The sequence below is a fragment of the Bos grunniens genome, chromosome 20, assembly GCF_055505025.1.
Source record: "Bos grunniens cultivar Pamir isolate PY7600 chromosome 20, Bosgru_T2T1.0, whole genome shotgun sequence".
Taxonomy (NCBI): domain Eukaryota; kingdom Metazoa; phylum Chordata; class Mammalia; order Artiodactyla; family Bovidae; genus Bos; species Bos grunniens.
Genome location: NC_141184.1, coordinates 40,426,889 through 40,438,845, shown reverse-complemented (window position 1 = coordinate 40,438,845; position 11,957 = coordinate 40,426,889). Strand labels below are relative to the sequence as shown.

Below are 11,957 nucleotides of genomic sequence, written 5' to 3'. Positions count from 1 at the left end.
AAAAGAAGACCTACCCTCCCTTCCTCCACAGGGCAGGAAGAAATTGTCTTCTTCCCAAAACACTGGCCTCCTCCCAGGGCTAATGACTCTGACCTCCCTCTCTCTCTACCCTCAGTACCCCGTCTTTTTTTAGATTGTGAAGGTAAAGCAGGTGGTGGTTGATTTTAGAAAGGTTTTCTTTCACCGGTTTAGAAGCCACTGGTTACTTACTGGTAACTGCATTGCATACTTCAGGCTGTTTGTGGGCTGGATGCTGTTAATATGTACCTTCCATACCCCACCATGAGGGAGAATGAGGGCAGTGTGTGGGCCAGGTAGGTGAGTCTGCTGTGAGGCACCCCCTAAGAATATCTGCAGTGGAATAGCCTTAGAAAGTTGACACATACCAGAGCAGAGATAGAAAAAGTTAGTTGAAAGAATTAAGGCAATTAAGACTTGACTTTAACTTGATTGATTATACTGACTTGTTTAGAGAATTGAACTCTGGAAGGAGATGATCTGCCATGGACTTGTAAAAAGGAAAGCCATAGGTTCGAAGGCAAACAGTGTTGGATTAAGTATAGTCCACAGAAGAAGAGAGTTTAGGAGTAAATTTCAAGTATTCTAGTCTCATCAGCAAAGCAGGTCTTAAAGGGGCCTAGGTGAAGGCAATTGATGGTTTATGGCCTTGGCATATGTCCCCTCCTACTGGGAAGACCATTCTATTGAGAAATGGATACTTCATGTTATCTTAACCCAATAGCATGAAACAGCTTTCTTTCTAACATCTTCCCAATTCCGTTTACCAATCAATCATCTGAGGATGACTTGACTTCCTGTGTGTAATCTAGGGGGTGAGGCATGTGGACTTTGAAGGTTGTGGTCCCTTTTGTATTATAACTAATAGGCTGGCATTCTGATTTTATGCATTATCAACTTGGTTAATGTGGTACACTCCTCAGAGGACTTACTTCTAGCAAGCTGATAAAAGAGGTCTGCTGAGCTCATGAACCAAGCACCAAACCTGTACTATGGTAAGATACCCCAAGGGTAATAAGTGATGTCCTAGGAGAAGTTACCTACCTTTCCTTATTTGATATCTACCACTTCACTCTAACTTTGAGTACAATTATGTTTTTGTACATAGAATGGTGGAAGGAGTATGGGTTTTGCATCCTAAGACCCGAGTTTTTTGTTGCTGGGTTTTTTTTTTTTTTTTTTAGTATTTGTTTATTTGACTGTGTTGCATCTTAGTTACAGCACTCAGGATCTTTCACTGTGGTGCACAGACTCTCTAGTTGAGGTGCACGTGCTTAGTTATTCCGAGCCATGTGGGATATTAGTTCCCAAACCAAGGATTGAACCTGCATCCCCTGAATTGCAGGGCGGATTCTTAATCACTGGGCCACCAGGGAAGTCTCTAGACCTAGGTTTTAATCCCAGCTTGTTACTTTGTAATAAACTTGCAACAAACTACCTAACCACTCAGTGCCTCAATCTCCAAATTTGTAATTTCGGGGTTATTCAGTGGGGTTAAATGAAGGGAGAGTAGATGCTCAGTAAATTCTCTTAACAGATGTTGACAGGGGTGCTGCAGACTGCCCTCCAGATTACAGTGTGGGAAGGCAGTTCCATTGAATTTACTCCTTTTCTTCCCAATAACACAGAGAAAAAAATTTAACCCTGATCCATTAACACTCCTTTTACCTGAAAAATCTAGCTCAAGGGAGATCTCACTGTTATCATAATTTCCACTTATTTTTATCATTCTTGATTAAAGCTGCAGCTCCTGCATATAAAGCCGATGGATCCTTTTCCTGAAATTACTCTCCTCCCCACTCCTCTCCTTCCTGCCCTCTGGTCTGCACCCTAGATAACTTCTCAGTTCTTCAAAACTCAGCTTGGACACATGGGCCTTTTGTTTCCTATTTTGAGGCCAGTTCCTCCCTGTGCATCACTCTGCCTCCAGAGCTTCATATGTTATTTCCTTCTCATCCTCCAGGTGTCACTGTTTCAGACAGCTCTTTCCTAACCACTTTGAGTGCTTTCCCATCCGACAGCCAGTGTCTGTCTCATTACTCTGCATTATTTTCTTCATAGTATTATCATTTACTGATGAGACTGCAACTTATTTTCTTACATAATGTTTAGTCTCCACAAACTAAACTTGACTGGGTTAGATATTGTGTCTGTCTTGTTTAGCACACAGAATCGCCTGAGCCTAGAACAGAACCTGGCACACAGTTGTGCTCAGTAAAGACTCCTGAATGTGATAAATGAATGAACATCACCTGCCCTGGAAAGCCTGCCTTAACCACCGGGATTGACTAGATATTTCTGTGGACCTCCATTGTCGTTTGGGCATGCTTTTTTTTTTTTTTTTTTTTGCCGCGCTGCACAGCATGCAGGATCTTAGTTCCCCAATCAGGGATCAAACCCACGTCCCCTGCAGACTGCCAGGAAAGTCCTTGGGCATGCTTCTTTATGTAGCACTTGAACTGTAGAATTATAATTATTAATTATGCTATTTTAAAAATATTTTTCAGGATCCTCAAATGGTACTAACCCTTTCAGAGGTGAGAAGAGTAAGAAGTAAAACCCTGGAGGGGAGTAGTGTTGGAAACAGGAATGGCTTTTGCGGGTGGGAGTGCTAAATCAGTAGGGTTCTCAATCAAGTTCTCGTGAGGGGTGGTCAGATGGTTCTGGTGAGAGGGGAATCTCTGGCTGTAGCAGCAGAATTGCTGTTGTCCGTCTGTCAGACTGTGAGTCTCAGTCAGGTAGGGACTGGGCCCTAAGCCTCCCTCAGCTTCTTAAGTCATGTAGAAGGATTATCTCTACAGGTGCCTCATGCCATGCAGAGGAAAGAAGACAGCTGAAACTCTGGCTGGCTCTGTTGAGGAGTTTTGCTGCAAAAGGGGCTGAATGAGCCTAGTAGTGGGCTGCTGAGTGCATACTACTGGGTAGGGTATAAATGAAAGTGAGCTCTGGGATTTTGCAGCATGAGACAGTAACAAGGCCAAGTCCTATTCATCTAAGGGAGGCCAGTACAAGAACCCACAGCTAGGACTGAGCCCTCTTCTGATGTAGAACAACCTGGTGAGCCCTGGCAATTGCCATCTTGCCAAGCAAAAGGGCTTCAAGAGATAGAGCCCTGATAGGGAACTGACTTTTGAACTGACAAAATATTTAAGTGAAATAAAGCTGCTTAGAGCTGAAGAGACAGAGATACCTTTAACTGAAAAATCCAAAGATTCCTTCTATTCCATCCTCTCCTGACCTTTATCTAGTGAGACAGTGGCTGGAAACCCAGCCCTTTATTTTTCTCTCCTTCACTCTTTAGACTATAAACAGTTTAATAACAGAATCTGTCTTTCAATTGTATCTTTCTACTGTAGCTCATTGGGGGTCATAAATGGAGTTGCATATGTAGTTTTTCATTTTCTAGCAGCCGTGCAAAAAACTAAGAATAAACAGGTGAAGTTAATTTAATAACAATTTTTATTTAACACAATATAACTAAAGTATCATTACAACAAGTAATCAATATAAAAATTACTAGTGAGAGAGTTCCTTTTTTGTACTAAGTTTTTAAAACTTGGTGTTTATTTCACACTTATAGTACAGCTCAGCTCACTTTGGACTAGCACTCTTCAAGTGCTCACAAGCTATGTATAGGTAGCACTTGCCTTATCGGACAGCATAGGTCTAGCGCAATTCGTGACACAGAGTAAAAAGTAAATGCTTGCTCAAGAGATGAATTTATAATACTAAATGTTATCATTACATTGTTGACTAAAAGAAAAATTCAGAACCTAAAACTTGAGCATGCATGAGTCTGAGTTGCTTCAGTTGTGTCCAGCTCTTTGCGACCCAGTGGACAGTAGCTCTCCAGGCTCCTCTGTCCATGGGATTCTCCAGGCAAGAATACTGCAGTGGGTTGCCATGCCCTCCTCCAGGGAATCTTCCCGACTCAGGGATTGAACCCCCACCTCTTATGTCTCCTGGATTGGTAGGCAGGTTCTTTACTGCTAGCACTACTTGGGAACACCCTAAAAGTTGAGAGTTATATTTTATTTGGTAGGAATTTTTAGGACTTTAATCCTGGGAGGCAGCATCTTAAACCCTGAGAAAACTGCTCTGAGGCAACAATGGGGGAGCCAGGTTATACAGAAGTTTTGCAACAAAGACCATGTAGTTAGAACATCCAAAGTTTACTGTTAAGAAAAACAGATATCCCAAGTTAAGGAAGTTAAGACTTTTTTGTGTATGGGAGGATGCAAGAGTCTGGACTCACTGAAATTATTCCTCTTGATATGCAAGCTCAGCAATCTCAGTATTCTGTATTTTTAAATTGTGAGTTTTCTCAGGGCTCACCGTGGGGAGTGGCTGCAGTCACATGGCTACAGTTGGCAGGTATTCTTTCCTTCCTGAGTTCCCTCAGGGCTCACCAGCTCATGTATGGCAGTTGGCTACAATCAGTGATTACTGTGATATCCTTTGTTTACTGATATGGCAGGCAATATTTCTTTTCTTGCTTCTTAAAGTTTGTTCCTTTCAAAGTAGGGAGGGCAGAACAATAAAGTATACTTTCCCTTTGATATATATCATCTACAGTGATTTACCGACACTACTTGGCATTAAATTTAGAAACAATATAATTAAATATATATTAACAAGCTTAAAAATGCACATTCAAGTATGACGTGCTTATGTCAAATTGTAGCTCAAAAATCCTTATACTTGCAACCAAAATAAATGTATGTATATTTTGTCCTCAGTTGCACGGATAGCTAATGTATATGTAGCCTGGTATAATCTACCATTATATTTCACAGAATCACAGAGACTTGTGTTTTAAAATTCAATTGACAAGTTCTATATTTAATTATTAACCTGTTTCATTGTCTATTGCTTGACTTCCCAGTAATCAACAACCATGCTCACTTTGCTTAATTGGAGATTAATTCAATCAAAAAGGCAGTCTGGGCTTTGTGGGAATTTCTTGTTGTGCAAAATAATCTTCAAGACTATCTAGCTAATTATTTCCTATTGTGTACTCCTGGAGTTGGAAATATTTGCTCTACTGCTAAAAGTGTTTTTCTAAGGACAAAGCTGTCTTCTTTCTCGTGTCTGTCCTTACTGTCTTTCAGTGAATTTTAGCATGTACAAAATGTTTAAATCCCATCCTCAAATTGTTATTGGTCACAATCAAGTGGTGTCTCTATCACCTAGTTACTTTATGAAGGTATCAGTGACATTGGTTCTGGAACAGAACCAATGTCATGAGCAACATTATGGAGTATAACCATTATTGAGTGGTCCTCTCCCCCAAGTAACTTATGCTGCCACCACTCCACAGTGGTTCCGTTGCCACCCTCCTGCTGAGAATGTCTCTTACTAGGTTATTATCTATAGTGGATAAGAAATTTCACATAACAGTAGTTGTGTGATATATAGAATCATCAGGGACCCCTTATCAACAGCATTCCTGTGTCATAATGAAACTGAAGGGGAGACACAACTCAGAAACTCTCATGGTTTCCCACCAAAGTACTATAGTTTCTCTCTCTGAGGAGATGAGGCAGAGTCTTACTTAAGGCCATAATTATCCTCCTTTGGGTTCTCCCAGTGTTTCAGTGTTTTCCTCCAGCTTGAATTGCTCCTCTCTCTTTCCTGGGGGAACTAGATGGTGCTTATCCTGTGGGTTTGCTATACTGAGAATTATGAGACCCCTTCCTTTTCAACAACCTTTTATTCGGCACCTACCACATATCAAGCTCAGCAGATACAGTGGAGAATGGGCCAGGTGGAGCCACTTTCCTCAGAGTATATGATATGGGCTAGGAAAAATCCAAGAATTAGGACAAACTCCCTGCTTAGGCAAGGCCCCTTACCCTCCTCACTGGTGTCTAATCCCAAACCAACATGCTTTTAAGTTTAGTTCGTTTGTATAGAGGTTACAATATTATTTACAAATCTGGTATTTAGAATAAGTTTACAAATTCTTGGTGATGTATTATGCTCCAGCTTGTATGTGGGCTGCTCTAGGAAACTAGGAAACGTTAAGATTGAATTTAAATCAAGTATTTTAGAAATCTTATAGGTGACGCCTAGCTCTGGTTGCTAGGCAACCTGACGGACTCTCCAGCAGGGACCAACTTGCCTCCCACACTAGACCACCTCTCCCCAGTGGTGGGACGCGGAGGCCTCATTGGTTCTCATCTCCTCTCGCTGAGCTTCAATTGGCCGGAGAACCTCTCACTCCGCTCCCGTTGGCTCTCGCCGTGTCTCGCCGCTCTGTCATTGGTAGGCCGGCTCTCGGGCCACCACACGTCACTCTCTCACCCCATTTTCTCTGCCCTCCGGCTTTGTCCCCGCCCCTTCCCTCGCCCTTCCAGCCACGAGGGAAAACCCCCAGCTAGCGCTTCCTCTAGTTTCCTTCGGATTGGTTGAAGCCCGACTAGGGGGCGGGCACTCCGGGGTTCCTCTGCCGGCCACGATTGGCTGCTGGGGCCACTGTCCCGCCTCTCACGGACTCCCGGCCTCGCCGGAGTCCGGTCGGTCCGCGGCTATAAAGCTAGTGGCGGAGGGAAGGCGGCTCGCACTACCCCTTCGTTGGTCGTTCACTTTCTACGGCCACCGCCCGGTCATATTTGGGTGAGTGTCCCGAGTGGAGGAGGCAACCCGGGCTGCTGAGGCCTCGCGGGCAGGGTGAGGGCACGGCGATTTAGTGTCCTTGACTAGGCCCGAAGCAGCTCCGGCTCCGTCCGGGTCAGGGCTAAGGTTTGGACCTGGACTTGGAGGATAGGGCGTCGGGAGCGGGGGCCGTGCATGGGCTTCCCCTGCCGGGGACCTGGGGCCGACCGCGGTGGGTCCTGGAGGATGGGGACATTAATGTGGGCAGGCGAGTCGCAGAGGGGAGAAGGAGAAGAGGGTATTGAGGGGTAGGCTTCTGATGACATAGGAGCTGGAGGTGCCAGGGGAGTGGCTGTGACCACCTTGAGGGGATGGGGGTGGGTACATGAGGGGGATGAGAAAGGAGCTGGTCTGCTAGGGTGTTCCTGGAGCCTTGGCTTCAGGGTGGACGCCCAAGGATGCGGAGGATCACACTTGGAGCCTTGCAGGTTGGCAGGGGGTGTGTCGTCTTGCCACTTAAAGAGAGTGACTGGGAGGAAGGGAGGTGGGCAGCGTTGCTCTTCTTCCCTAGCTTAGGTGAGAGAAAGCATCACAACCGCGGTTTAACCTGGCTGAGTACTTCAGACTCTAGACTGCTTCGGTCTGTGCTTGCTTCCAATATCACAGGTTCCTGCCTCCCACCTTCCTGCCTCCATATTTTTTAAGCCCATATATATATGTCTCCTCCGTGTTCTAGAAAGTCCGTATCTCCTCCTGCTAATATTAATAGCTTCAGAACCAGCCTGACCTGTTGTGATGATGTAATGGGCAGGCACGCATAGGGCTTCACACACAGTAGGCTTTGGGTTGAACCAAGGGCTTTTCAAAACTCGATATATGGAGTCTTTGAAAAACGTGTGAACTGCCTTGACCAGTGGTAGAGAAGGCATTATGCTGACCCACCCTGGAGGAGAGTTTTGGACAACAGGTAATATGAGGCTGTCCCTGTTGGTTACACTTGCCCGGCGGCCTTGGTTTAGGGCATCACAGGCTTCTTCGTTCACCTCTGCATCAACTCTTCCCTCAGACTGATGCTCTTGCCAACCTGCTGCACCTGAGGTGTTCTAGCCGCTGCTGAGTAACATTTGCTCTATTTCAGGGATGAATTATGAAAAACAATGACAAATGAGAAGATTAAGACATAGGAAGGGCTAGTAAGCAGATTTTTCCTTCTGAGGTGGAGTTTAGACTTCTTTGCACAGATTTCTGTTAGAAGGCTAACTGAAAGTCCTTATCCTGTATCTGGGCCAAATGGTTCTTTGCAGCTTGAGATATCCAAGCAGTTTGTGGTTTTTATTTTTAAAATTTGAGTTATTTTTTTGTGCGGATGAGGAGGGCAGGGATAGCAGATCTTATGGAAAAGGAGAAAGACTTTATTTTCTGGGTGTCTAAACTTTGCAGGTCTCTCTCCTAAGTTTGTAAATGTGCACGTAAATCAGTTCCAGTGTAGTTCAGTTCAGTTCTAGTTTAGTAAGTAACCCCAGTTCTCGGAAGGTGTTTCAGATGGGGTGAGTTATACAGGTATTATGTTTGGGGCCATAGAAGTCCACGTCATTTGTTGAACTAATCCTGGGCCTTTGTTTTTTCATTTTTTTTTTTTTATATTTCTCCAGAGTGCTTTTATATCTTGTTTCTCTTAACTGAGGGATTGATTTTGAGATTTACTTTTTTTTTTTTTTTTTTTGATTGACGTTTTAGATAGCTATTCTCACGGGAAATGCAAAACCCTGATATTGGTGTAATATGTGCTTCCTGGGGACCCTAGCATTATTTAAAACAGCAATCCAGTAGAACTGAATGCAGGAGATGCATTGGGGCTGTGGATGGAGGAGTTTAATGGGCTACATATGAGAATCTTTAGTTTGATTTGAAAAAGAAAATAGTCCTAATTTTATGTTGGGTTTATTAAAAAACCAAGCATCATAGGATGTGATATTATGTTTCTCAAGACAGTTGTATAGATTAAAAACATATTACCCAATCTAATGGGAAGGCGATAGGACTCAGTTCTTAGTAATGTAGTCATCCTAATGCTTGGCTTGTGATAGTGCCCGCTTGCTGCTTGTTAACCGAGTGTAGTGAGAGCAATAGAGGAGCTAGTCTTTCAGAGCTTACAGGCTTCATCTTTGGAAGGCATGGACCTGGAGGGGTGTGCATTTAGGAATGACATAAGGCCAACAAGCGTTCTCTTCTGATTCCATATGAATTCCTTACATTTTTCAGGGAATAATTGAAACCTACCATTTGCTTTGAAGAGCAGCAGAAAAAAACCTTTTTTTTTGTTCTTTTTTTTTTAAGCTTCTGGACACCATTTGGGGCTGCAGCTCATCTTAAAAGGATAGTGAAAAGAATTCACTGATGAGGGTTCCTGCTGTAACTACTTGAATTTAAAAGATTTTTCCTCTAGTTATTATAACTCCAAATTCAGTCACTCAAAAATGCAATTGTGTGCCCTTTACTCCAGCGTCTCAAAGGGATTTTAAAAGAATCAAATTATAGCCCTTCTCCCAACAGGAGTCTAAGTATTCCAAATGCTTAAGAAAACTGCCGGAAACTAGCTTTCCACTGACAGTAGACTTTGAAGGCTTCAGTGTCATTGTGAATGCAGGGCCTGATTAGAAAGCTAGAGGAAACCTTCCTGGAAGAGGGAGCCTAGAACAGGACCTTGAAATACGAGTAGAGTAACTGATAGGCAGACCAGTACCTCTGGGGGGAGGCAGGGTGTCTGTATTTTTTTCTTAGGGAACTAGACCAGAGTTGTACAGATGTGAGCGAGGCTTTCCTAACAGTAGTTTTGCTTGCTGGCCCTCCTAAGGAGGAAAGGTTGCCAGCTCGTTCTCAGTTAAGAAGGATTCCTGGATATCTTTCCTGTAATGGTGAAAAGCATCAGCAGGTAACTGCGTGTGGTTTATTGTGTACCAGGATATGTACTGGGTGAACTTCTCTGACCACCTCTTTGAATATGTGCTAACAAGGGAGCCAGAGGAGGAACTCAGAACACTGAATAAACCCCAGGAGAAAGTTGGTTAGCCCTAGGCAGTCTCATCATTCTCCAGGTGTGTGTGTGTTAGTCACTCAAGTCGTGTCCAACTTTTTGTGAACCCATAGAATCCAGGCCTCCAGGCCCTCTTTCCATGGGATTACCCAGGCAAGAATACTGGAGTGGGTTGCTGGTTCCTTCTCCACCTTCAGGTTTAATCTCTGCCAAACTCAAAATGCCTATGATTTATTAACTGCCTCCTGAGCCATACCGCTTGCCTCTATCGCTTGCTCTGAAGAGACCTGTTAGAAATAAGCTGATAACCTGCTTGAGCCTTTGGCACTGCTGTTTTTGTCCAGGTAGAGAAGCCTCCTAGCAGCTGCAGAGGAGAATGGAAAGCTGCGGGGTTGGGGGAGGTCCCTTTTGGATTGATTCTTTCCCAAAGCCGTATTTGTGGCCTCCATTTCCTGTCTACTCCAGGCCTCTGTTTCTCCTGAGAACTTGAGTAGCTGGGCAGTCCTGTGCGGTTCTTTTATCTTCTGTGTCTTTCCTCGCTTTCTCTTGTGCACTGAGTTCACTCCCTCCCTTGTCCCTGCTGCTTGCTCTATGCCTTCCCACCTAAGCTCCCTCCCTGATGAAAATAATCAAAATTGAAAGAAGAAATATTGGCAGTTCAGGAGAAATTCCCTTGATTAAAATAGTGTCAAATGCATATACATATGTGGTTTCAAGAAGAAATATTAAGTTATTTAAATAGTTTCAACATTTTTCAGAGAAGAGGGATCATGCTCCCCCCCACTAGTCTCCATGGAAAGCTTAATTTGCAGATTACAAAAGCATAATTTAAGGTAATCAAGAACAAAAAATTAGTTCTTTTCTCATTGTATATATTATTCTGTCATCAGGTTTTTGGAATACAGTAGTCTTATCTTTCACTTTTCACTTTCATGCACTGGAGAAGGAAATGGCAACCCACTCCAGTGTTCTTGCCTGGAGAATCCCAGGGACGGGGGAGCCTGGTGGGCTGCCGTCTCTGGGGTCGCACAGAGCCAGACACGACTGAAGCGACTTAGCAGCAGCAGCAGCAGTCTTATCTTTTCTGATAAAACTCAGAATCTGTTTAAGGTGGGGGGAGATTAATGAAGTAAAAGGAACTAAGTCTATAAGCTCTTAAATGATCTAATTATGTGAAAGCAGTAAAGCTTTACTGAATAGCATCTGAGAGTACTCTCCAGTTAATCAGGCAAGGGCAGATGCTGTATTTGCCAACAATTAAATAGAGTGCAAAGGTAATTGTGTTTGCGTCCAACAGGAACTGTTCCGAGTAACAACCCTTCAAAGTAAATGGACAGAGGAAAATGCTCCAAGGTCACTTTCCATTTTGTTTCCACATAATTTAAATGATGATAAAGCTTAATGATCCTTGGTCTTGATATCAAATATCTACCTTTTTAACCCAAGCTCTAAGAGGAAAATCACTTGCTAAAAGGTTGGGGTAGGTGAAAGTGACATGTTGAAAACCAGGAGCATAAGATTAAATAAATGAAGGTAATTAGCTCTTGCTAGAAAGATTTGTTTTTGTTTGAAAAATACTAAGAACTAAGATAATAATCAGTGTATTGGTGCTTTATATTTTTTACATATTTTATCTTCTCAAGCATCCTTTACAATGAACCTGGAGGGCAAGTATTAGCTCCATTTTACAGATGAGGAAATTGAAGCTCAGAAAGGCACAGACTGTCATTAAAGTCACAAGCTCCTAAGTGCAGAGCAAGCTCTTGAATGTGTAAGTCTCTTTACTCCAGGAGATATCAACTCATTACCAGGACTGAAACTACCACTGTAAGAGCTAATAAAATAAGGAGAAAAAAGTTTTATAATCTTTCGGTTCAGTTCAGTTCAGTCGCTCATTCGTGTCCAACTCTTTGCGACCCCATGAATTGCAGCACACCAGGCCTCCCTGTCCATCACCAACTCCCAGAGTTCACCCAAACTCACGTCCATCGAGTCGGTGATGCCATCCAGCCATCTCATCCTCTGTCGTCCCCTTCTCCTTCTGCCTGCAATCCCTCCCAGCATCAGGGTCTTTTCCAATGAGTCAACTCTTGGCGTGAGGTGGCCAAAGGACTGGAGTTTCAGCTTTAGCATCATTCCTTCCAAGGAAATCCCAGGGCTGATCTCCTTCAGAATGGACTGGTTGGATCTCCTTGCAGTCCAAGGGACTCTCAGGAGTCTTCTCCAACACCACAGTTCAGAAGCATCAATTCTTCAGCACTCAGCTTTCTTCACAGTCCAACTCTCACATCCATACATGACCACAGGA

The 11,957-nt window shown here is 43.5% G+C and overlaps 1 protein-coding gene across 19 annotated transcripts in view; it reads left to right on the top strand.

Moving 5' to 3' along the window:
- The window catches only part of HMGCS1 (3-hydroxy-3-methylglutaryl-CoA synthase 1), a 30,719-nt gene continuing 18,762 nt past the window's right edge, over positions 1–11,957 (top strand). For 6 of the 19 annotated variants that reach the window (XM_086361628.1, XM_086361626.1, XM_086361625.1 and 3 more), the window contains exon 1: positions 6,581–6,636. Coding sequence is in view for 6 of the 19 variants with exons in the window: in XM_086361612.1 (XP_086217738.1) it covers positions 6,811–6,847 (37 nt within the window). In the remaining 13 variants the exon portion in view is untranslated. The other 13 variants (XM_086361616.1, XM_086361615.1, XM_086361617.1 and 10 more) reach the window with 9 other exon arrangements.